Source organism: Betta splendens, chromosome 24 (genome assembly GCF_900634795.4).
Source record: "Betta splendens chromosome 24, fBetSpl5.4, whole genome shotgun sequence".
NCBI classification, from domain to species: domain Eukaryota; kingdom Metazoa; phylum Chordata; class Actinopteri; order Anabantiformes; family Osphronemidae; genus Betta; species Betta splendens.
Window position 1 is genome coordinate 391555 of NC_040901.2, and position 26106 is coordinate 417660.

At 42.2% G+C, this 26106-nt stretch overlaps 1 protein-coding gene and 1 long non-coding RNA gene across 4 annotated transcripts in view; one reads left to right on the forward strand and one right to left on the reverse strand.

The window, feature by feature from the left end:
* Positions 1-26106, reverse strand: part of bach2b (BTB and CNC homology 1, basic leucine zipper transcription factor 2b) — a 73229-nt gene that overhangs the window by 24324 nt on the left and 22799 nt on the right. For 2 of the 3 annotated variants that reach the window (XM_029140808.3, XM_055506107.1), the window contains exon 2: positions 11331-11585. In XM_029140808.3, the coding sequence (XP_028996641.1) occupies positions 11331-11573 (243 nt within the window). In that variant the 5' untranslated portion in view covers positions 11574-11585. Of the gene's footprint in view, positions 1-11330; positions 11586-21000; positions 21166-26106 lie in introns of those variants that run through there. The other variant, XM_055506108.1, reaches the window with a different exon arrangement.
* LOC129603662 (uncharacterized) lies at positions 12727-19828 on the forward strand. The gene is made up of 2 exons (XR_008693785.1): positions 12727-14227; positions 14745-19828. It is a non-coding gene; the product is annotated as an uncharacterized LOC129603662 (long non-coding RNA).

Consider the following 26106-nt stretch of genomic DNA (forward strand, 5'->3'; position numbering starts at 1 on the left):
AGAGTGAGCTCCATCTGATAAGACGTGCTCTGACACAGACACCGGTTGAAACAAGAGGAGAAGCTTCAGACGTGATTGGCCCAATAGAGCTGCATGTGAGGATCCAGGAAAGGTCTGTTATTGAACAACTGTCCCATCAAAAGGCTTCACCCACTGGCGCTCACAGACTGATAGTTGTGGAAGGAGGAAGATGACGGTTCTTCCACACTTCCACGCACGCAATGAAGAAACACGCTTACAGCTGATACACGCTCAAATTCATGTTCATGCTCATCTGCTCGCAATGAAGAATCGCTTTTTGCTCAAAATGCTATACTTAAAATGATAACAAACAGCTAAATGACAACTGCTGCATGACTTTGCAGTCTGATGGGTTTCTGAAAATATTTGTGCTCACTATAGGTTTGTCTGGCCAGACTATAGAAAAACAAAATCAGACTATAGAAAAACAAAATCAGACTATAGGAAGACTGAAACAGACTGAAACAGACTATTAATGACTATTAAAGAGAAGACGACTATTAGAGAGAAGTAATAATTACTGTACGTACCAGACTATTAAAGAAAAACTTACTGTTTCACTGTCTTGTGCAACATCTGACTGCAAGACACTTTAACATTCATTTTTGCTTTCAAACTTATGCCCAGTTAAATTTTTAGGAAGAGATCTCACGTGTAGTTTAGGTATTTGATTGATTTCCACTCCAGACGGAGTGCAGGTTACATCTACAGACAGTCTAAATAATCCCTCTTTTGTTGGTGTTAACTTCAGCTCAGCTGTACTCTTATCATTAGCTGCTGAGGGGGGCTGTAACTGAAGCCCTCACACAGGCTGCATCACAGCTTGTTTCCCCATGTGATACGACCTCCAGAGACGCATCTGACCTGTCCTGTACAGCACATGTGTCTTCTGGTCCTGATGATAAGTTTGAAGAGTTATGATTTCACACACACACTGCTGCCTACAGCTAATGCTGTTTGTAACTGTCCGACTCACAACATCATTGACAACTTTGTTTCTGCCGACATGCAGCTGCAGACACTGCTGCGAAGGTCACTGTCCAACAGCCCCTCCCTCTCCTAATCCTTGTTCCCTCTCCTGATCCTTATTCCCTCTCCTGATCTTCGTTTCCTCTCCTCATCCTCATTATCTCTCTCCAACTCTGGAACTCCAAACGGTGGCAAGGCCTCTTCCAGGTCCTTCTGACGACCCGCACAACTTTGAAAGTCACAGAGAGAACAACTTGGATCCACTCTATCTACTGCGGGAAGGTTCCGGATCCAACAGACGACCCTCCATCTACATCTACACCACACGGAGAAAACCACCACTAACGAAAAGAACTAAGAAGGACGACCCTCGCTGTGCTCACACACGCACTGAGGCGAGGCTGCGTTGACCGTGTGAGCCAAGGTGTGAGCCAAGCGCCGCCTGAAGCTGCGCCGGTGAATCACACTATCAGATCATACATCTACACACACGCTCCTGAGAAAACACACACACGAGCAGCCTTGAGTTGCCGACGCTGGACGACGTGTAGACTCTTCACATCACGGGAGTGACAGTGACTCAGACGACATTGGGAGGAAACCTGGCGGTGATAACAAATCCCAAGTGTCTCTGTGATCAGTTGATCACAACCTGAAGAACTCCAACGGACTGGTAATGCGTCAACACACAGGTTGGAAACAATCTAACGCTACTGTTCAACAGGAAGAAACAGATTGTTACCAGACATCTATTGTAACCTTGTTTTGTTAAACTTTGTTACTTGGATTATTTCCTTTATCATATGATGTTTCCATGTAACTTTACACACTACTTTTGAAGAAAAGAAAATTTCACAAAAACACTGAGTTTAAATATCCTGTTGATTTGGTGTTTGATTTGCTCACAATCACTTCATTCACTGCTACAATTACTTTTTATCCTTCATCTACAGATGATAGAGGTCATAAGACAACACAAGCAACAATACGCATCATCATTCTGGTTAATCCCTGATTCTCCAATTCACTCTAGACCCAAATGTACAATTAAACATCCGAAAGCATAAAACTATCTTAAGATTATATAAAAGAGAACCCCACCGGAAACTTATGGCTAACATACATTAATTGATGTACACATGAAGACCACAACTAAAACAGCTCCAACCTTCTATCCCTAAGTTACCTGCATTTAATGTGAAGGTATATTTTTGAATCCTGATGAGTTAATACACTCACTGTTTCATTTTTTTTCTGTTTCAAAATGCAATGTTTGACAATTTTTATTCTTCTAGTGTTTGATTAATGTGTAATCAAAAGGCGGGAATGTAATGGAAAAATTGTGCCTTTGTGCTTTTTCTTCTCCAACCCAGTCGTCATGTTTAGGTGCAATACTGAACATTCTTACACAAACAAGTAATCTCTTGCACCCTGTCGTACATCAAGTCTAAAAATCTGACGTTCCATTTGACTGACTGATAGTTTTGATGTATGTTTGTCTTTTACACCCGGACTCGCGCTCCTTCCTATATGACTCCCCACCAGACCAAAGGCTGTTAAAGCGAATGCATCTTGTCTTGGAAGCTGGGTGTTCCTTCTTTTGGATAACAAGACATGATGATGCAGAAGTGAGAAAGCAAACATTCTCACTCAAAGCGAGATAAGGTGGCGCAAACAATTCTATTGCTGCAGAGAGACATTCTACCAGAGCCAGAGAAAGGGATTAAAAGGCAGAAGCAACTTGAGGATCGTGGGCTCTTTGCATCACACCTTCGTGGTGTGTGCACTGATCTCCCCAGCTGGTTTTTGGTTTGTTGATGTGCACAATCAACATCCATGCTTTTTATTTGCTTTCACCATTAGTTTTATTTTCCTTTATTTTTATTATAAATCACACAAAAGACAACTCTCTCATCTGCCTCTTTATGGGAAATTTCCACCACAGTCAATAGAAGAACAACTGAATATTCAATAAATCAAATGCTTTCTGACAACTGTCTGCTTTAAATCAAAAAAGCTGCAGAATGAAACAATGAAAACAATGTATTTATTCAAACACATTGTCAAAATATAACTTTTGGTTAAAAATGTAAAGCAATGTCTGAACGTTTGTCTGTTCGATTCAGTTGTGCTTCTTTCAGGGTAGAGACACGATGCATCTGGCTCTGGGTGTGGGTTTATGTGTAGCACTACACGGGGCGAGCATGGGCATACTTGAGCGAGAGAATGGGTAAGTGTGAAAGAAGGATGAGCATGGCTCTGGCTGTGCTGCGTGTGGCGCCTGGGCAGTAGTACTGCGGTCCCTGGGTCTCGGCTGTCCCTTCCTGGCTGGGGGTTGTGGGGGGTGGTGGGATGGGTAGCAGAGCCAGTCGGGAACCTGGCTCTGCGGACCCTGGTGCTCTGCTTCCCAACTACATTTCTCCGCATTCATCCACTTAGGTCTGCAAGGGGCGTCCAGCTGATGGAGGGATCGGGGCTACTGGGAAGTGGTTCTGTCCCTTGCAAGTGGGATGCTCTGCAGTTTTAATTGCATTAGTCATACACACTTGTCCAGGAATCTGGGGGCTCCTTCCGGGGGGGCCAGTAGACAGAGCCTTCCCATTGATGGCTCTGTCTGCTGGACCCCTCGGAGTATTGGCTATCTCCCAAAGTTCCTCATACTTAGCCACATACACATACATTTAGGGCAAGGGGTGGGCTCCTTCACTGGGGCCTCGGGCTGAGGCCAGTTGTGGCCTCGCCCACTGGCCCTGGTGGAGAGATCACCACCCAGTTTTAACTGCAAAAAGACATTCAGGGCGAGGGGGGGGCACTGTCCGGGGGACACACCGTCAGCCAGCGGTCGTGCTCCTGGAGGTGTCACCCACCTTCAGTGCACTTTAGTTCCACACACTCACGTCCAAGCTGGGTTGCAGGGTTCTGGGGTACCTTTTTCTGCTGCCCTCTGCCTCCCCCGGGTTGGGGGGGTTGGGCGGGGCTCGGGAGGAGCTGCGGTCCCTGCCTGGGGCCACATGGACGGCAGGCCGGAGACCTACCCTCCCCACGAATGTGATCAAGCGAATGGTGTGGGTGCGAGAATGTATCTGAGAGTGCATTGGTTCACGTATGATTGACTAGTTTGTTGTGAAAGAGTCTATTGTGTGTGTGTGTGTGTTGATGTGATGATGTGTGTTGCACATGTAGGTGGGTGTATGCGTCTGTGTTTGTGTGAGTTGGTATGTGTGTGGTGCGGTTTTCCGCCCGGGGTGCGATGATCGTCTGCCTGGGTGGTCTCTTTTCTGCTGACCCCACCAATTGCTGGCCTTGTGCTGCAGGCCGCTGTGGCGCCAGGGGATGAGGTCGGGCCGATGGGGTAGGCCCCGCTCGGCTCATGTGGGGGTGGTGGACTGGGGGCGGGCCCCACTCTGGGCGCGGGGGCATTTTCTGGCGGGCTCCCTACGGACCGTGGGTCCTCGGGCTCTACTCTTTCAGGCCGACCCTCCCGCCGGGGGGAGTGTTTGCCCCTGGTTCTCATGGGGCGGACAGCGTTGACCCCCGGTGGCCCGCTCTGGCCTCGGGTGCTGTCTCTGTGGCTGCTGCAGCTCTGCCTGGGGGGCTCTGTGTGGGCGGCTTGGGTCGCAACACCTGCCCTCCTGGAACTGAAGGTGTGTGGGCTCCCTGGCTGCTAGGATTCCTTCCTCTGCTTGCTGGATGGGCGTAGTGGCTGAGCCCCTCACATCACCCTGGCTTCCACAAGTGGCATTGTTCATGCACCAACGTCTGGTTCACGTATGATTGACTAGTTTGTTGTGAAAGAGTCTATTGTGTGTGTGTGTGTGTTGATGTGATGATGTGTGTTGCACATGTAGGTGGGTGTATGCGTCTGTGTTTGTGTGAGTTGGTATGTGTGTGGTGCGGTTTTCCGCCCGGGGTGCGATGATCGTCTGCCTGGGTGGTCTCTTTTCTGCTGACCCCACCAATTGCTGGCCTTGTGCTGCAGGCCGCTGTGGCGCCAGGGGATGAGGTCGGGCCGATGGGGTAGGCCCCGCTCGGCTCATGTGGGGGTGGTGGACTGGGGGCGGGCCCCACTCTGGGCGCGGGGGCATTTTCTGGCGGGCTCCCTACGGACCGTGGGTCCTCGGGCTCTACTCTTTCAGGCCGACCCTCCCGCCGGGGGGAGTGTTTGCCCCTGGTTCTCATGGGGCGGACAGCGTTGACCCCCGGTGGCCCGCTCTGGCCTCGGGTGCTGTCTCTGTGGCTGCTGCAGCTCTGCCTGGGGGGCTCTGTGTGGGCGGCTTGGGTCGCAACACCTGCCCTCCTGGAACTGAAGGTGTGTGGGCTCCCTGGCTGCTAGGATTCCTTCCTCTGCTTGCTGGATGGGCGTAGTGGCTGAGCCCCTCACATCACCCTGGCTTCCACAAGTGGCATTGTTCATGCACCAACGTCTGCCTCACCCTTTGGGTGAATAATGTTAAGCTACAGCCTTACTAAGCTTGTAGTGGGACACTTTCCAAATCCAACTGTAAGTATTATTGATACTTATCACTACCAATATCAATAATGTGTGAATATGGAATTTGTGGTGTTGTATGTCATGACTTTTATTAAGTAGTATGGAATATGTATAATAATGCACATATGTATGTATATTATATGTATATGTATATGAGTATGTGCACATACCTTAGCACTATTATTGGTATTAGTATTAATCTCCAAGGTAAACCATGGTACAAAAGTTGTTTAGTTATGAATGTGTTAGCCTAAGGTACATCCCTGCTCCGATTGTTTACTTAACAGATTTGCTTGGTTTCAGCAGCTGGTTGCACCCCTTACCCCCCACCCTCCCGCATACACACCCTAAAGCAGAAACCTAACCTGTCCACCAACACAGCAACATCACACACATTTTGGATTAGCTAAATAAACCATTAAATAAACCATAAATCAGGAAGAGTATATATATTCTATATATACTCTTCTTGTTAAAGCAAAGCTGTCCATCACAATATGGCACTCAGCGTAATATATGCTGCTTGCTAAAGTGCTGGACAGAACAAAAAAAAAAAAAATGAATGCTTGGAATTTCAGTATTTTTACATTATAATTTTACATTATTTTGCAATTTTTTATTATTTTTCTGGTTTATAGGATATTTATTGTCTGGTATTGTTGGAATAGTCTGAATTCCCTCATATGGTTATTTTCTTGTTCATCTGCTGCACGTGTTGAGCTCCGGTCCTCGAGGGCCGGTGTCCCTGCTAGTTTTCAAGCTCTCTCTGCTGATTACCTTGATCAGATGTGTCACTTGGCTTTTCCAGCTTGTCATTGACTTAACACAACTGGTCAAGTTAATCAGTAGGAGCTGTGGCAGGGAGAGGTGGAAAACCAGCAGGGCAGCGGCCCTCAATGGCATCAGTTTGACACCCCTGTTCTACTGCATGCACCGGCCCAGAGACCACCGCCCTTACATTTCTTGATGAAAGCTAAAACTTTATTCTTTTCATGCGCGTAACACAGAATTTTGTAATGCAATCTTTGTAATGGTTTTACTGTGCACACTCTTCAACTGATTGCCTCATATATATTTGCAAGCATTTGTCTAAGGTAACATTTTTTTTTCTCAGCTCTATATTAAAGTATGGCTGTGCAGAATTTTTTTAATCTATATATGAATATATCTGTGTGTGGCTAAAATTAAAGGCTTTCTTTATGTGGGATTTGTTGAAAGTGTAACACTGCAGATCACACTAGGGCAGTGGTATGAATGAGGTAGGCTCGCTGCATCAAGGGTTGCTGATAAACAGTAAAGCTGCTAAAGGAAAAGTGCTGAGCTCACTATGGATCTTTTTTCAGCTAGTATCAGCAGTTGCTACCATATGTGATTACACCACAACCAACACAGCAGTCTAATGAAAAAAATGGTAAAGGGAGTGACATAGAATCAAAAGTGTAAGTGTTGTAAATACCTGGTAACAATGAAGCACAAAGGAGAATAAAATAGGAAGGGAGATGTCGGCATAGATAATATAAGACTTCATTAATCTCACGATGGGGGAATCTTTCATTTGCAGCCGTAATGAAACATTAAACTGACAAAACAGGATAGAAACAAAAAACATTAACTGTGCAAGAAAAACAAAAACAAGGCAAGATCATATTGTGCATATTTACAGCATTTATGTATAGTGAAAAAATTAAAAAGAGGTATTGCACATCTTAAGTACATAGTGTAGAAACATGAGAGATTCACATTAGTATTGTGATGATAATGGCATTGTAATAACACAGCAAGTACACAGTGTAGTGGTTGTGTCACTGCAGTGCTGTATTGTACAGTCTGATGGCTGTGGGGAGGAATGAGCTGGTCAGAGTCTCTACAGTGAGGTGAAGGGGCTGGGAGGGTTTATCCACAATTTATGTTAGTTTCACCAACTTCCTTCTGTCCGCCACCTCCTCGATGGATTCCAGTGTGCAGCCCTTGTTAAGTCTCTTCCTGTCTCTGCCTGTACTGCCCTTGTTCCGCACACAACTCCATATAGGACTACTGAGGCCACCACAGTATCATAGAAAGTCTGTAGCAGCTCCCTACACACAACAAAGGACCTCAATCTCCTCAGCAGGTGGAGGCGACTCTGGCTGTTTTTGTACAGACCAGTTTGTTTGACCAGTCCAGTTTATTGTTTAAATGAACACCCAGGTATTTAAATGTGTCCACAAACTCAATGTCTGAAACCTGGAGTCTTTGTGTGTGCTATAGGGGACCACAAGTTAATAAATTAACCCTTAATAGTCCCACAGTGGGGAAATTCATTCTCTGCATTTAACCCATCCCCCTTGGGGGAGCAGTGAGCTGCCACATGAGCGGCGCTCGGGGAGCTAGCGCAAAGTGTCTTGCTCAGGGACACACCTGATGCCGAGGCGGGGATTCGAACCGCAGACCTTTTGCCTTCCGAGGTCGATGCCCTACCAACTGAGCTACCAGGCCACAAGTTAGGCGCCAACTCCTTGGTTTTGCTCGTGTTTAGGATCAGGTGGTTATCCTCACATCCACCCACAAAGTCAGAGATGCCCCCCCCCCCCCGTACTCTTGCTTATTTTCCCCCCCGATACGCAATCAATGTGTCATCAGAGAACTTCTGGATGTGACAGTGGTGGGACTTGTACTTGAAGTACAATATGAATGGAAAACCGTGAGAGCACAGTTTCGAGGTGCCCCCGTGGTGCAGGCTAACCCATTCCACACACAGCGTCACAAACTGTGGACTGTCTGTGAGGTAGTTGATGGTCCAACCAGCCACATGTTGGTTCACAACTACCACCTCCAGCTTCCTCCTCAGTAGTGATGGCTGGATGGTATTGAAAGCACTGGATAAGTCAAAAAACATGACTTTCACAGTGCTCCAGGGGACTCCCTGTGAGACAGAGCCCGATGCTGCAGATACATGATGGCATCATCCACCCCGATGCCAGGTTGATAAGCAAACTGCAACAGCTCTATTGCTAAACTCACCTAAGTGCAGAGGTGACTGAGGACGATCCTCTCCATGCCTTCATTGGGTGGGAGGTTAAGGCGCCAAGTTTGAAGTGGTGCAGCTCCTTAGATTAGGCTACTTTCAGAACCGGAAGCAGAAAGGAAGTACTCCAGAGTACTAGTACTCTCTCTAGGCTGAGGCTCAGGTTGAGTATAGCCAAATTCTGACTGCTACCAGTTCAATGTCCCTGTTATAGAATTGTTGTTTAACAATGATGTGGCCTGGGTCCATTGCAGCCGTTAGCTGGACGAGCTAACAGCACACCCGCGTCACCGCATGGGAATAAGCGGTAGTGCTGCAATTTTTTATTTATCTTATTTTATTATTTTTATGCTTATGTATATGACTGTAAATAATATGTAAATAATTAATGTTCGGCATGCGGTTATAAAAAGACAGAGTCAGACCAGACGCAATTTCATGTTTGTCTTGTGCAAACCTGTCGAATAAAACTGATTCTGATTCTGAATTTTTCCATATCTCAGCTGGAATCTCTGGCTTTCCAGCGTAAAGAGACTCGATTCTGCTAAAAGTGTAATGAATGGAGCCGCATCCTAAAGGGTCCCCCGAGACTGGCTCAAAAAGTTGAACAAAAAAGATAATAAAACATGGTGCAAATGTAATAAAGTTTGTGCTCTTAGTTACCCGAATCCATAAGGATCTGTAGAAAAAACAGCGCACACATAGGGTAGAAATAGATACTGAAAAGTTTAACGTTAATCTAAAAAGTTTAGACAAACTCATCAGAATGACATAGGGCACTTTGGGATAATAGCATTCTGTGTACCTTTCCACAAGCATTATCAGCTTCCAAGCTCTATGCTAACAGAATGCAATTTGCTGTCCCAACCAGCCTGACTATGATTTATTTGCTAATTGTTGCTGTTGTTGTTGTTGTTGTTTTTGCTGTTACTTTCCTTCTTCTCTATCCTATAATCCTAACCAGTCAGGTAAGATGGCCACCCACCCTGAGCCTAGATCTGCTCCTGCTTCCTTCCTTTCTTTTACCTATTGCCTAATATTTCTGTAAGGTCTTGTGCTCTGGGATGACTTTAGTGACTAAATGACAATTTAGTTATTACGTTGAATTGGATAAAAGGCCAAAATATATTTTGACCACATTTCACAATTAATGTAATATTTTTTAGAAAGTTTGACAAATATAATGTCATAAAAAGACTGACTGCTCAGCAATACAACGCCACTCCACTCCCCCCATTCCCATTCCTGGCTAGCTTCTCCCTTAATCTACAACTCAGTGACATAAACCCTTTTGCTTTCAAAGAGGGGTCTCATTTATGCAAATGTGCCGCAGTACATATACTAGGTGTCGCTATCAAAGAATATATCCAATTTGGTTATTACGCTTTAGTTTCCATTTTTAAGAAAGTGCGTATTTCTTTGGCTAAACCTACTGTGATTCCCATTCAATTCTGTCAGTCAATACTCATGCGTAAACTAATATGCAAGTATAGGTTTTATGAAAGATAAAATGTAACTTTCAATTGCAATAAAATCACATTTAATGTTAATTTTTCGAAGGCTTTTCTTTGTCCAATTTAATTTCCCATTTGATTCTCATCTGACTTATTATCACTTTTTTTCTCAATTTCAACATCTTAATTTCACACTCTACAGTACTACTCTGACTGCAAAAATGACTAAACTAATGAAATACAGATAATAATTGGTAGCTTCAACCAGCTAGCTCTGCATTTCTACAGAAAATTGGCGAGGGATTAACAAACAAAATAATCGAGTAAGAAAGTCAGTTGAAAATCTAATAGTGACTAATGATAGTTATTCTCCTTCTGACACATAAATAACATAGTATTTGAGGTGTTGACTGCTACATTCCATCTCACACCTGAAACAGTAGCTCATACATTAGTAATGTGCAGGAGGTTGTCCTTTTAGTCATTTTTTAATTAAGCAAAAAAAAATGGTTGCACAATGGAATGGAAAATTACTTTTTAATTGAGTGGTAACACGCTTATTTGACAGTTTATTATGTTTTCTGGCCCTATCAGCTACATTTGTGCAGCATAACATGCCCCATAGCACAGATTTGTGACATCAACACATCAAAGGGTGAGGGGGATCAATAAGAGACTGTGAAAGTCAAGGTAAAAGTGAGGAGTCTTGCTGAACCTGAGTGCCAAGTGTGAGGTAGTGTTAACATGGACACAAAATGCCACCAGCTGAGAACCAACTCACAGGTGCTAATTGACAACTACAAACATCTAGATTTAACAAAGCACCTTTTCACCAGGATTCCACTAGAGGCACAAAACAATGTTTTATTGATCTTATGTGACAGAAGTTAATTTTATTAATTTCAGCACATGGCATAATCTCTTTAAATTATTATAATAATTAATAATTCATTTTTATTATCTTGAAGCTTAACATCAAGACATGATTTCTACTCAAATTATCATGTTAAAATAGGAAATAGTTTTACATGCACTTACAGCAATTAACAAGGTTAAATTTGTTCTTTTCAAGTAAGCTGACATGACATGTCAGTAAAGATATTTGATTGCTGTAATGAGCAAAGAAAATTTGTCAAACTAAAATAAAAACACAGATCATCACAATGATTTACAAATTAGCTCTTACAGTTCATCCTGTCAAAGCGTTTGTGTGCGTCATACCCAAGTTCAGGTGGCTCTGTTAGTTGTCGATGAGTATTTTTAGTAACATGCTTACTTAAGTCCTTAAGTAAATGTGTATATGTATGAAAGCCAGGGAAAGAGGTTTCATGTTGCATTGTTTTTATATTTGCATTTCACATGTATCTCATTGCATGTTTGCTGGACATACCTCTTCTGGAAGGCTAACAACCAAGCCATTCTCCACTTGACCCACCAATGCCTGAAGGAAATATTCGCTGCAGGCAGCCAGCACAGCCCGGTGGCCACGGAACTCCTTGCCCTCCACCAGGACAGTCACATCGCACAGGATATCCTGCTTCCGCTGGTCGTTGAGGCAGAGGAGGATATTGGTACAATGTACAGTTGACTCATACACATACATGGGGGCTTCAGGCTTCTCATCCACGGACATTCCGCTCACTCCCTGGAAATAAAGTCACAACACAGAGGGTTCAGTTACAGTGAACCCATGTACTAGACTACAGGGCTTACCTTAGCCATGTGGTCTGTTGCAGTTAGCCTTATACTGTAATTCAACACATACAAGACTGACCAACTGCTGCTCTCCACTTCACATGCTCAGTCTACCATAAATATTTTAGGCCTCAAAAGTATGCATGCATCTGCACAGTATGAACACACACCTCTGACATATTGTGTGTAACAACCATGTGAAAGTCAATCAAGGATAAAACTAAGAGATAAAGTGTAAGGAAGGACTAGATACTCCCAACTGTAGGAGTATCTAGCTGTATCATAAAGGTATGACCCATGATAATAAAAATTGCCACTGCTCTCATACTCAACAGTGTATTATTTGACAGCCATCATCCACATTAACAGGTTTTTCTGGTATCTTCCATCATAAGAAAAGTCTGTTTTTGGAAGCACCTAGTAAACCTATTTATCTTAGTACGGAAGATTTGATCATTTAATTGTAAATTAATATGTTATCCTTAATTTGAATTGTTTTATGACTAGATTTACCTGTTTTGTCTGTTTGTGCTTTAAAGGAGCAAATACATTTTAGGGCAAGGTGTTTAGAAGCCACAAGCCTGTGGTTAAAGGATTACTGAAAATGACAACAGTGAAATCTAGTCTTCTTTTAAAACATGCCTTCTACGTTTTGTCTGTAAGAAACCTCTTGTTTGAGATGCAATATTTTAATGCAGACTGTGTGAAAGCTTAGTAAAAATAGTTTATAACAAGGAGTTGAAAAAAACTTTTACTGTGTTATTCTGTGATGTGTCTTACTGACTATATCTGCTGATGTTTAGCTATTGTCCTTAGTCAGACTACTGGCATTCTAACAAGCACACACTTTTTCCCTTGGTGCTGTCGCTTCGTGGTATACTCTCTGTGTGTTTCCCTCTCTCTCTTGTGCTCTCTTCTCTCCCCTCCTCCTCCAGCGCTCTCACAAACACACCCACATCTTAACTGTTTCCTCCTCTGAACTTAGCATTGCCTGAGTACTTCAACTGCATCTTATCCACTATAAAGACTGCACAAAAGCTCTTCACAACCTCTTACCAGACTTTCTCTCCCTGCTGGGTCAGTGTTGCATGTTGAACTATATACTGCTCCCTACATTGAGCATTGTGTCCTGTAGTAACTTTGATACAAAACAGAAATTACACAGATCAACTGAAGTGACTAAAACTCAATCAGTACCCTTTTTGCTAGTGTACTGTGCTTAATTGCAAAAACGTGTCTGTTATGGGAAAAATTGTCTCTTCCTTATTTCTATGTGTCTTCCTTACTTCTATGCAGTTATTATATGATTTATGACTTATGTTCTGCAATTAATATCTTATGTTTTGTCTTACTGTATGCATTTGACATTGATTGTTCAATGGTTGTCTCTGCCTGATAGACTCTCAACTCTAGCTCCCAAACCCAAGGTCGGGGAGTTGTGTCTCTGTCTGTTGAGACTTGGTGCTCCTTTCTCACAGATAGTTGGACGTCAGCGATGCAGGTGTGAGAATGTAAATATCTTCACACATACTGCGACAGGGAGGAGATGGTGCATGTAATTTGATTGGGTTAGAAAGACATTCCACCCTAGTCGGACAGAGAAGCTAAAAGGCAGAAGCAACTTTAGGATCGGGTGATCTTTGCATTATACCTCCGTGGTGTATGTTCTTATCTCCCCAGCTGGCTTTTTATTTGCTTTCCTCATTATTTTTATTTTCTTTATTATTTCAATAAATCGCACAAAAGGACAACTCTCTCTCATCTGCCTTTATTGCAAAATTTCCACCACAGAAATTGGCGTCTACGAACAGGATCCCGCGGCAGGTCGTCTGGACGGCGTGATCAGGGACGGCGGTCCTGAGGACTAGGGTCGCTCAGCCTCCAAACCTCGACAGCTGTTCTGAGTGGGAGGACTGCTCACCCGTCTGGATCGCCTCTGACGAGATCCAACGAACACAAAACCTCTACCCGGCCCGGTGAGAGAGATTCCGTTTTGTTGCGACTTATTAATGAAAAAAAAAAAAAAAAAAAAGAAAGAAAACGGGTTTGAAATTGGTTTCAGGTATTCGGGTTGACTTGGCTCTGATCATTTGGTTTAGGGAAAGTAAGGCAAATAACAATTAATTCTAAAGCATCCCCAACTAGACTAAAACATAAAAGAAAACATAATTAGGACTAGAGATGATAATCTTTCTAAAACAACTATTTGGCTGAAAACATCCAAAATATAAAATTAGGAAAAAATTATAATTTTAAAATTTAATATTCGGGTAAAATTAATTAGGTCAAAGTCTGCCCTGGTGGCCGAGACGGTGGTTGCTAAGGGTTGGCTCGTGGGACCGAGCTTTTTGTCTGTACTGAGGATACAGACCAGTGTGCAGATCTGAGCGCAGTCCAAAGGGTGTGGACAAGGAAATAAAAGACGGCTTCTGAAATACGGAGCGCGTTTGCAGGGGGAAGTGGTTTTGAGATACGAGGGACCCGGGTCTTAGAGGGGCCTGACGGTGAGGGACCACTTCCGAGAACCCTGTCGCTGATCTGAGCGGTTCCCTTTCTACGGAGACGTCCGTGGAAGAGAAATTTCGAAAAAAGGTTCGGGCCGGAACACATAAAAATCTAAGGCAGGAAACCGCCGGGACTCTGAAAGATGGGTTCGGGGCGATCTAAGTCTCCACCACCAGACTGCAGCATTACAAAATTAATGAGACGTAAATATGGTGATGAGTGCGTGTCATGTCTTCATGACTGGACAAAACATTATGGGTTTAAAGAAGGTGGATCACTCAGTGTGAAGGACATACGCGCTTTAAAAGAAAAATTAGAAGAGAAGGAGAAACAGCTCCGTAAAAGTAGAACGATCAAAGTTAAAACTTTAGAAGAAATTGAATTAAACAACAGATGCCTTGAAATTTGGGTTAAAGAATCAGAACGCAGGGAAAGACTGAAATGCCAAAAAGAGAAATGCCAAAAGGAGGGAGAAAGGACAAGAGTGGTGACGTAGCTGGCAGAAAAGATAACAACTCTGTGGAAGCTTGCACACCGCCACCATGCACACATATCATGCCAAGAGCAAATGCTCCCATTGTTTCTGCTCTCTATTCTAATGCAGAACCGAGCGCGATGAGGGTAAATCCGGATCTGGACTCCTTTCCCACCATCAGCAGAAGAACCGAAGGAGAAGAAGCGCCTGATCAACAACCAGAACAGGGTGGAAGCTCTGACACCACAGCAGCTGGAGGACACAGGCCACAGCATGGACGCCTCACAGACTCCCACAACGTCTGCAGCCGTCACGTTCTGGGCTCATCAGATGAACCAGCTACTACAAGCCCTGCACCAGCAGGAAAAGACTGTGTCTGAAGCTTCAGAGGCCGTGAAACTGTCATACACGCGTGTGTGTCTGACAGACACCTGCTTATGACAATCAGCAAAGGAAAACAAGGACAGAGCAACAGCAGAGAAGACGTGCTCTGACACAGACACTGGTTGAAACAACAGGAGAGGCTTCAGACGTGATCGGCCCAAAAGAGCTGCATCTGAGGATCCAGGAAAGGTCTGTCATCGAGGAACAACTGTCCCATCGAAAGGCTTCACCCACTGGCGCTCACATCAGACTGATGGTTGGGGAAGGAGGAAGGTGACGGTTCCTTTTCACGTGACGTACAAGACGGTACCGCAAACATACACACACACATTCATACACGCAATGAAGAAACACGCTTACAGCTGATAAATTCATGTTCATGCTTATCTGCTCGCAATGAAGAATTGCTTTTTGCTTTGAAAAATCCCACAGAGTGATTTTAAAATGATGACAAACAGCTAAATGACAACTGCTGCATGACTTTGCAGTCTGATGGGTTTAAACTATGTTTAACTTGCAACAAATTCAGTAATAAAATCCTCCATGTTTCTAAAAAGATTTGTGCACAAAATAGGTTTGTCTGGCCAGACTATAGAAAAACAAAACAGACTGTAGGAAAACAAAACAAAACCAGACTGTAGAAAAACAAAACAGACTATAGGAAGACTGAAACTGACTGAAACAGACTATTAATGATTATTGAAGGGAAGACGACTATTAGAGAGAAGTAATAATAATGACATATAATAAATGTACATACCAGACTATTAAAGAACAACTTATTTTTTCACTGTCTTGTGCAACATCTGACAGAAAGACACCTTGAGATTTATTTTTGCTTTCAAACTTGTGCCCAGTTAAATTTTTAGGAAGAGATCTCATGTGTAGTTTAGAGATTTGATTGATTTCCACTCCAGACGGAGTGCAGGTTACATCTACAGACATTCTAAATAATCCCTCTTTTGTTGGTGTTAACTTCAGCTCAGCTGTGCTCTTATCATTGGCTGCTGAAGGGGAGCTGTAACTGAGGCCCTCATACAGGCTGCATCACAGCTTGTTTATGATTTCACACAAACTGACCTCAACTTCCCTCTTTTGGGATGAACACAGGTCTGCGCTTGCGATTCCTTTTACTAACGAACAAAAAGATTTTTGATGTTTATTTTACAGTTCCACACGTCCCTCTGTGAAAACATGATGGAGACAGATGACAGGACGTGGGTCCTTTCGTGAACAGATGTCAACGGGGTGGAGACTGGTGAACGACTTCCGACCCCATGTGACGTATTTACCCACATTACATGCTTTTGTTTTTATTTTTCAGAGGACGCTCTGAGCCAACACTCAGCCTCACAGGAAGCCCTGCTTCCCTGTGGCTCACACACAGACATAATGTAGGTTTGATCAGAGGATGTGAACCAGTGGTCATCACACCTAAATCTGACCACAGACCATGTAAACAACAACACCCTCTTAAAGGAAGCCATAGACAGCGTTACTGCAGACACCACTAAGCTACTGAATCATTGGATGCTACAGGCCACAAAGAGAGCCTGTCTAAATTACAGTTAGGTCAGACAAAGGTTATTTTCTGGGTCATTGTAATTACAGCTGATGGCAAATCCATCTCACCCAACAGAGTTAAAGCAATTTGAAACCTGCCTAAACCGTGCACGTATAAACAGCTTATGTCTTTTCTAGGTCTTTTGTTCTTATTGTAGGACTTTCGTTCCTAACTTTACTGTCTTTGAGGCCCCACTCAGGGTTCTGATGCAGACGTCTTCATCGTCCACTTCTTGTCTCACGTGGACGTCTGAGGCTGAACAACGTTCACTGACCTCATGCTTGCTCTTCAGTCGACTCCTACTTTGGGTCTCCCTGATCTGACCCTACGCGACCTTTCACTCAAACAGTGGATGAGAAATCAGGTTGTACGACTTCTGTTCTTTTGTCCTCATACTGTGTCTTTGATTCTTTTGGAATAGATCACATCTTTCTACAGCCCGATGGCTTAGATACAACACCACCTTGCTCAACATGCTGAACATTACTATCAAGAGTCCGTCTTGAAGTCTGGCTTTGCTAAGACACTGCTCTGCTCAGGCTGCAGAGTTGATCGTATTGACTGAAGCTAGTAAACTAGCAGAAGGAGAGTGTGTTACCATCTACACAGACTCCACAGACGCTTGTCACACGTTGGTTCTCTGTGGAAGCATAGGAAGCTTTTGAAGTCTGATTGCAAACCTATCTCACATCATGATTAGGTTCTGCTTTGCTGGACGCTGTCCTGCTGCCTACAGCTAATGCTGTTTGGAACTGTCCCACTCACAACATCATTGACAACTGTGTTTCTGCCGACATGCAGCTGCAGACGCTGCTGCGAAGGTCACTGCCCAACAACCCCTCCCTCTCCTGATCCTCGTTTCCTCTCCTGATCCTTGTTCCCTCTCTCCAATTCTCTCTATCCTTTCCTTCCTCTCTCTCCCTGTGCTTTAAACATTTTCTACCTCACAAGAACACAGACTCTGGCTGACGAATGGTTCCACCTGTAGCCATGGAGTCTGGTTTGGGCCTGACGACAAACCGTGCCGTCCAAACACTTTTTCCCCACAATTCAGATTTCCCAACAGGTGAAAACAGTCGACAGGACCACTACACACCATCCAACCGGGAGACTGGGCGATCGTTAGGGAGTTCAGGAGGAAGAATTGGGACTCCAAACGGTGGCGAGGCCCCTTCCAGGTCCTTCTGACGACCCACACGGCTGTAAAGATCGCAGAGAGAGCGATTTGGATCCACTCCATCCAGGAAGGTCCCTCATCCAACAGACGACCCTCCATCTACATCCCACGGAGAAAACCACCACTGACATAAAGAACTGAGAAGGACGACCCTCGCTGTGCTCACACACGCACTGAGACGAGGCTGCGTTGACCGTTCAGCTAAAGGTGTGAGCCAAGCGCCGCCTGAAGCTGCACCGGTGAATCACACTATCAGACCATACATCTACACACACGCTCCTGAGAAAACACACACACGAGCAGCTTTGAGTTGCCGACGCTGGACGACGTGTAGACTCTTCACATCATGGGAGTGACAGTGACTCAGACGACATTGGGAGGAAACCTGGCGGTGATAACGAATCCCAAGTGTCTCTGTGATCAGCTGATCACAACCTGAAGGACTCCAACGAACTGGCAATACATCAACACACAGGTTGGAAATAATCTAACGCTACTGTTCAACAGGAAGAAGCAGATTGTTACGAGACATCAATTGTAAACATGCTTTGTTAGACTTCATTTTATGTTACTTGGATTGTTGCCTTTATCATATGATGTTTCTATGTAACTTTACACAATACTTTTGAATGAGAAAATTTCACAACAACAACAACAACGACACTGAGTTTAAATATCCTGAAGTTGACTTGGTGTTTAATTTGCTCACAATCACTTATTCACTGCTACAATTCGTTTTTATCCTTCATCTACAGATGACAGAGGTTATGAGACAAAACGCATCATCATTCTGGTTAAATCCCTGAATCTCCTATTCGATCTAGACGCAAATGTACAATTAAAGATCCGAAAGCATGAAATCTATCTTAAGATTATATGAAGCAGAACCCCATCGGAAACCTATGGCTATCATACATTAATTGTCTTTATTACATTACAATTGAATGGCCGTAGACACGTTGTTAGCAGAGAAAAGAGGCGTTTGTGTTATGTTTGGAGACGCATGTTGTACTTACATCCTGAATAACACTGATTCTAATGGTATTGTGGCGAAGGCGCTCCACGGCCTTCAGAATCTCAGCTAACTCTGGTATAGGTTCTACCCCTTGGAATTGGCTAGACGAAATGTCTGGAAAATGGAAATCTGTTCTCATGTCCGCAGCTGTTTCCCTTATCATTGAGATGGCTGTGATTCTCTTGTTTGGTTTTTACGTTATCCCACTGGTTAGAGGTCTCATCATGCGTGCGACCTCAGCAACACTCTCGTATCAAATGACACAATGCACTATGTTCAAAAACCCCAACTCTAACTCACTTAATGACTTTGACGATGGTATGGGCTCATTTTTTTCACATGCCGATACAGAAGTTATTCTTGTATAACTACCCACCAAAACAGCTCCCAACCTTTGCAAGTTACTTGCATTTTATGTGAAGGTGTATTTTGAATCTTGATGAGTTAATACCCTTATTGTTTCATTTGCAAGAATCTTTTATTATTACAGAATGTGAGGTTGACAATTTTTATTCCTTTATGGTTTGATTAATGTGTAATCAAAAGGGGGGAGTGTTATGGGAAAAATTGTCTCTTCCTTATTTCTATGTGTCTTCCTTACTTCTATGCAGTTATTATATGATTTATGACTTATGTTCTGCAATTAATATCTTATGTTTTGTCTTACTGTATGCATTTGACATTTCACCTAGATTGTTCAATGGTTGTCTCTGCCTGATAGACTCTCAACTCTAGCTCCCAAACCCAAGGTCGGGGAGTTGTGTCTCTGTCTGTTGAGACTTGGTGCTCCTTTCTCACAGATAGTTGGACGTCAGCGATGCAGGTGTGAGAATGTAAATATCTTCACACATACTGCGACAGGGAGGAGATGGTGCATGTAATTTGATTGGGTTAGAAAGACATTCCACCCTAGTCGGACAGAGAAGCTAAAAGGCAGAAGCAACTTTAGGATCGGGTGATCTTTGCATTATACCTCCGTGGTGTATGTTCTGATCTCCCCAGCTGGCTTTTTATTTGCTTTCCTCATTATTTTTATTTTCTTTATTATTTCAATAAATCGCACAAAAGGACAACTCTCTCTCATCTGCCTTTATTGCAAAATTTCCACCACAGTGTCACTCTGTTTAAGTTGTACTGGGAGATCAAAACAAACATTGCATAGAAACTCCTCACCAGCCTTGTGATACAGAAAGCTGAGATGGGTGATTGTAATGCAGACTGCATAAAGATATTAAAAACCCTTTTATTTTAGCTTACTGTGTGGTTCACAGACATGTCTTCAACACTGTAGCTAATCAGCTAGCTAAAACAGTAATGTGCAGTCACAAATACACTCAAGCTATTTAAAATGCAATGACTCATCGATGACATCTAGCAATCTATTTTTGACTTTATGACCAGTAAAAAGAAATAGATTTTGGGTGATGGTTGGGGAATTACCACAACACCTATTAACTCCTTGACACAATCATCAATCTGTTATGGCGCCTACTTGAAATGATGTTTGACACAAGCAATGCATACTGAGGCTAAGCCAAAATGAGAGCAGCAAAAAAGGTGGGCTGGTTTGTGAGGCTACACTAAATCATCAACTGGTTTCAAACTCTTTAATACTAGACTATTTTTGGACCTAGTTGTTTACCTTATAATGATTTGACTAGAGTAGCAAAATTGTGTGGGCCTGAATTAAATCTCAAGACTATCAATGAAATTCTGGAATAAAATTTGATGGCAAATTTCAAAAAGCTTGTTCTCAGTCATAGGTCATGGTTCCTCCAGCTTGATAGTAATTGAATAAAATTCCATTAAACATCTGCAGGCTGGAGAAGGCAATCTTCAAACCTGAGAAAGGTGGAGTAGTTTTCTCAATAGCAGTGGGTCAGAACACTTGTTGTCAGAGAAATTAGTCATACAGTTCCTGGGATCCAAAAAATACAGCTGGTGTTGAAATAGGCGTTCAGTAATCATAAGAAAAGATTTGAAGAAAAGATTCTGTAGTAGCTGTGTAATTGTGAAACCTTGCACCAAGCTTTAAGATGCATTTGTTTACCTTTATTTCTGATTAATTACCCATAAAAAACAATCAAAAAACAATAAACAGCCCCATCTAGCGCTGTGATGTGCTGTTTGGCCGATTTCTCATCCTATTAGGTAATTATTAGTAGTCCAACAATGTTTGATTGACACTGCCTAAATCAACGAACTAGACTCAGTAATAGCAATACATAGTTTACATTAGGATTACCTCAAAATAGCAGCAGCACACATCCAGTCATCGTTATTCCAATCTGACAACTTTCTCGTTTCTTGACCTGTATGTTGATGCATCTGACTCTGTCAATGTCTGGTAGTGAGTATGACTGAGCTAGTAGGATGTACAAATGTACTGTGTGTGTGTGTGTGTGTGTGTGTGTGTGTGTGTGTGTGTGTGTGTGTGTGTGTGTGTGTGTGTGTGTGTGTGTGTGTGTGTGTGTGTGTGTGTGTGTGTGTGTGTGTGCACGCAATGGCATGCCAGAATATTTTTGGGCCCTGCCTGCTTAAATGCAGCTTGCATGAATCATGACTTCCCACATAGTAGGTCAGTGAGTGGGGTGAGTCATATTGCTGTCTTATATGGTAACATGCTGCACATGTGATAGGAACACTTGAGTTATCTATAGACTAGGCCCACTGTTTTAGAAGTCTGAAGCAAAGCTGCTCGCCTTCAGCTCTGTCTTGGTCTTTAGATGATTATGAAGTCATTATAGTCTGAGACAACAGATAATGTCAACAAAAATATATTAGTAGTTGGACATGTATTTCTTAAACTGAGTTTTAGGTGTGAATCAACATGACTTGAATACCAATATCGCTTTCCATCTGACATGGCTTATAAGTCTTAAAAAGGATTTACCACATGCATAAGTCACCTCGAAAAACATATATTCGTCAAGAAAAAGAAAGAATCAAGAAAGAAGAGCAAAAAACTAAGAAAAAAATGAGCATATGCTCAATTGCATTTCCTGTCTTATGGTTAACATTCATACTGACAAAGACAAAAACACCTGCACACAACATAATGTATTTTTCTAAACCTCTTCCTGTTCAATTGGCTGAATCTAGGAGACAAGTTTGACGTTTGCATATACACCCTGCAAGGCGTGCAAACCACTAGGTGGAAAAAAAGCACCGAAAACCTAACTAGAGGGACAGTATCTTTTGTTAAAATTAATTAGAATTTATGTTGCATATTACATTTATGTAGCTTCAGCATAGTAAGGAGTACACTTTGCTATTTAGGCTTATGAATTTGGTAGCATAGCCCAAGATTATGTTCAATTATTACTGTATGTAGCCCTGGTTTAAGTAGTTGCAGTGAAAGAGAAGTTTAGACTTTATTAGCTATAAACAACAATTAATACAATAGACGCATTCAAGTTGACAAAAATCTGGTTGACAAAACCTTCACACACAGAGCATGTATGGAAAAAAAAGCAAATGGAAAAAAGTCTATCACCCACGTCAAACACTTCAAAAGCAACAACTGTAAGTGTGTGTGTATATCTGAGTGTGGGTGTGCATGCAAAGCCAAGGAGAGCATGTTTTGCGTGTGATCGTATGTGTGTGTGGGCTGAAGAATATATATCTGTTGATTAAAACAGATTGTTACACAATGCTATTACTGTAGGTAGCATCACAGAATTGATTTTTTTTGCTATTGTACCAATGTGCATAAACGTATACATTAAATTGTTTAAAATTATTGCTATTATATCACAAACTTGCCTAAAGACTCCATCCAGCTCCAGTATGAAATTTCTTTTCACACCAAAATCCCATATAGTAAAAAACTTTTATAGTAATTTAATGTGGTTAAAAGTGCCAACATTTCTTTTTCCCTTTTATTGTCAAAGTGGGCATAAATCCTACTGGTATTTGTAAAAGGAATCCTCTCCAAGAAATTTCTGGTTGAGATTCTCAGTTATCCATGTGAGTCATGGCAACTGGATGTCTTTCTTCTAGGTTGCAGAAAGAATTCCAGTAACCATGACTCAGATTCCAGACATAATGTCCAGAATACTTATTGTATGTACTTGTAATCATCCTGTAAATGTTCTGTACACTGGGAGTGTGGGACTACTCACTACTAGTAAATATAGGAATGCACCACAGTGCAGGTCAATCAGGGCTTCTAAGTGTGTCATCACAAAACCCGTCTGCTTCAAATCAAATGCAAGGGCACAAAATTGAAAGGTTATGGTTTCAATCGTGCGCCTATGTGACAAGACTGCGGTTTAGTGGGTTTTGGGCAGCAGTGTTGATGACTCAACTTGAGAAGAGAAAGTTTTACTTATTGATTGGACCCCTTCACGCGCCCAAACATTACAGGTCACAGTGGAAACATTTGCAGGGAATAAGAAATACATTACCAACATGGTGTCAGATGTCTGAGGCATTGTTAGACAAAATACAGCAGGTTAGAGCCTCCTGATTTTCATATTCAGAAGAAACCCTTGTATGTTTATTAAAACAAAGTTTTACAATGTGTACAATGCATAATCATCCTCAAACTCTCTAACCATTCACACACTTTGAAAACAACAGTAACACTTAAGATTAAACTGTGATGAATCTATCTCGTAAAGTAGCAGGGGCCTACTAGCAATCACCTGATGTAGGTACTTTCTACATTTTACTGCTATTTATATACTGTACCAGTCAATCAACAGAATACAAATACAAATACAACTACATATGCATATGTTATTTTGTCTCATTCTGCATTTGTTATCTGTAAAACTATTCGGTGTTCAAAATATATTTTTTAATTTTTTTAAACAAATGACTTTCTTTCCTCCAGGAACTTTTGACAAAACTGATGTTGATAGTAACAAATCTATAAATGAGCTGGCTTCTTGTCATGATGTTCAGACTAATTATGAACAGGAGAGTACGAATGGCTGGGTAAGAGATTGTCATCAAGTTCGAAACAGGTGCAGCAGAATACTTCACCATTTCTATCAGGGTCTCTGTTTTCTGCCTCTCTCTGTAAGTGTAAAGCCAAAAGTACGCTCTTGAATCAGCTCTGTTGAGTGTCTAGAGAGAAAAAGCAAACGCAATCTGCTACTATTTGTGCATGAGAGACATTGTTGCCTAAAATGAAATGTTAGAAAGTGGAGCATGAAAAAAAGGTTTTTTCTAGTGGCACACAGTTGGAAGCGTGATTGATACACAGCCCTGCTTGAGTCAGAAGAGTGTGTTTGTGCGGCATTCAGCCCAACCTGAAAGAAGGCCATTATTGAGTGCCAGACAGGGCAAAATGATCCTGCTGTATTCTGCTACTGATGAGACCAAGGTCAAGCTTACTGCACACCACTAATTACTGCCTTAAATGCATGTGGCCAGAGAAAAACTACCATTTGTTTGTTTATGGATCAGACAATGTAGCAAGTTCCTCATTGTAAGAAAGTATTTTGATTGAAAAAAATTAACATACTGGGTTTATGTCTGATTTGTTATTACTTTTGTACTATTTTAGATATGTTATTATAAGAATTAATCATGCAGTCATGGCTATAAAAAGTGATTCATATACAGTACATTTCTGCCTTATTATAGAACATGAGAGCTTTTCTGAGACAGCAAGCCTGATGACTACGTATGATGAATCAGAGGTTTTAGCAAGGGAATTCTGGCAGCCAGCGTTAAAAACAAGTTTGCTCTGCTCTGCTAAGCATTAACTGGCAGCTAATCTGCTGAGGTGTGTAGGAACCAACTAACTCCCTCGCTTAGGATTCAGGAACAAACTACAGACATTATCATACAGAAGCTGAGCAGGGCTTTAACCACTTGTTACAAGTCATAAAGACTCACACTAAGACCTGGGCCCTATTTTCCCCTACGTGTTGCATATCTTTATCCTGTTTAACTGGGTGTGCTTCTGCAGGCTACTGATCAAACAAATCCACTAAGATATGCAAATAATCACCAAAGGAGCTTCTATATTTTAATACAAATAAATTAGTAAACACTAAAAACCCTTAGTTTTAGTCTTGTTTTTCTTTATATCAACAAAAACAATGTAGTAGTTTTCTAAATTGTGACATATTTATAATATATACGACATTTAAAATAGACTATACCCTTGCTTCTCAGACGTCTCATCTTATGTACTTTGCTCACCATCTACTGTAGCTAAACTTATAAAATCCTCGGCCCAGACTTCACCTGTCAGGGCAACAGCCAAGGTTGAGTCACGTCCCATTAATCAGCCCTCCACTGTCTGAAGGTTATTTGAGGGTGGTGCTGACGTCAACCACTACTGCTGCTGTTCCATTTAAGGAAATATGCACACTGTGTAGGTATCTCACAGATTTATTGTGATTGTGATTGATGGTGACAGTGAAGTGCATAAATGCTAACTGCACCTGGTACCATTGGATGTACTTTGTGTACTACTGAAGCTTTGTTGCCTCCTCTATAAAGGGCTATAATCTGGTTTCAAGCGGTTAATTGGTCTGTTTACAACACTCTATGGGGTGCCTACAAGTACATTACACAACCTACATAGTACTATGATTGCTGTTTTACATGCATTTACATGCACATAAACATCACTATACTGACAGAGAGGATGTTTAGGTGGAATTTGCATTTTGTTTCACTTCTTGAGTCACACAGAAATAAAGGGAAATGCCCATTTATGCAGCCCTGTGAAATGTCCATGTGATACTAAAAGTTTTTTTTTTTTATGGGCGGCACAGTGCTTAGCACTCACAGCATGTTTGTTGTCTATCTGCCCTATGATGACGACGTGGTCACGCACCTGAGTGATGACTGGCATAGGCTCAAGCAATCCTCTCAACCCTTTCAAGGATAAAATGTTTCAGATGATGAGTGAGTAAGCAGACACATAGTTACTGTATATCTGCCAATTAAAATATTTGAATTTATGTGTCTTAGAAAGAGTGAAAGGGAAACCCAAGGATTGATTGAGATACTGTAGAAACTATACAGTATACTTTGTGAAAAAGTCTTGTATTTTTATTACTTCTGCTGTCTAAATCAAAAATAAATTGATGTGGTCAATGCAAAGGGCACTGCCACTATACCTTTTAGCTTCAGTCAGGCGGTCATAGGAGTCTGATATTACAGTTAGGTTTTCTATTCAGCATGGAACAGGTGTGCTTAATTTGATCAGAAAGTTTGAAACTTGGAATTAGCTTTGTCTAGACACCTTTGTGGATTTGTTCATCTCATACAAAGTCCTTTGTGAATTAAATTGTCAATCTTTGTCAAGCTAGATGATCCAGCTTTTAGTTGAAAATGATTGATCTGACAACAGGTTCACAGGCAAGCTCAAGAATGTACC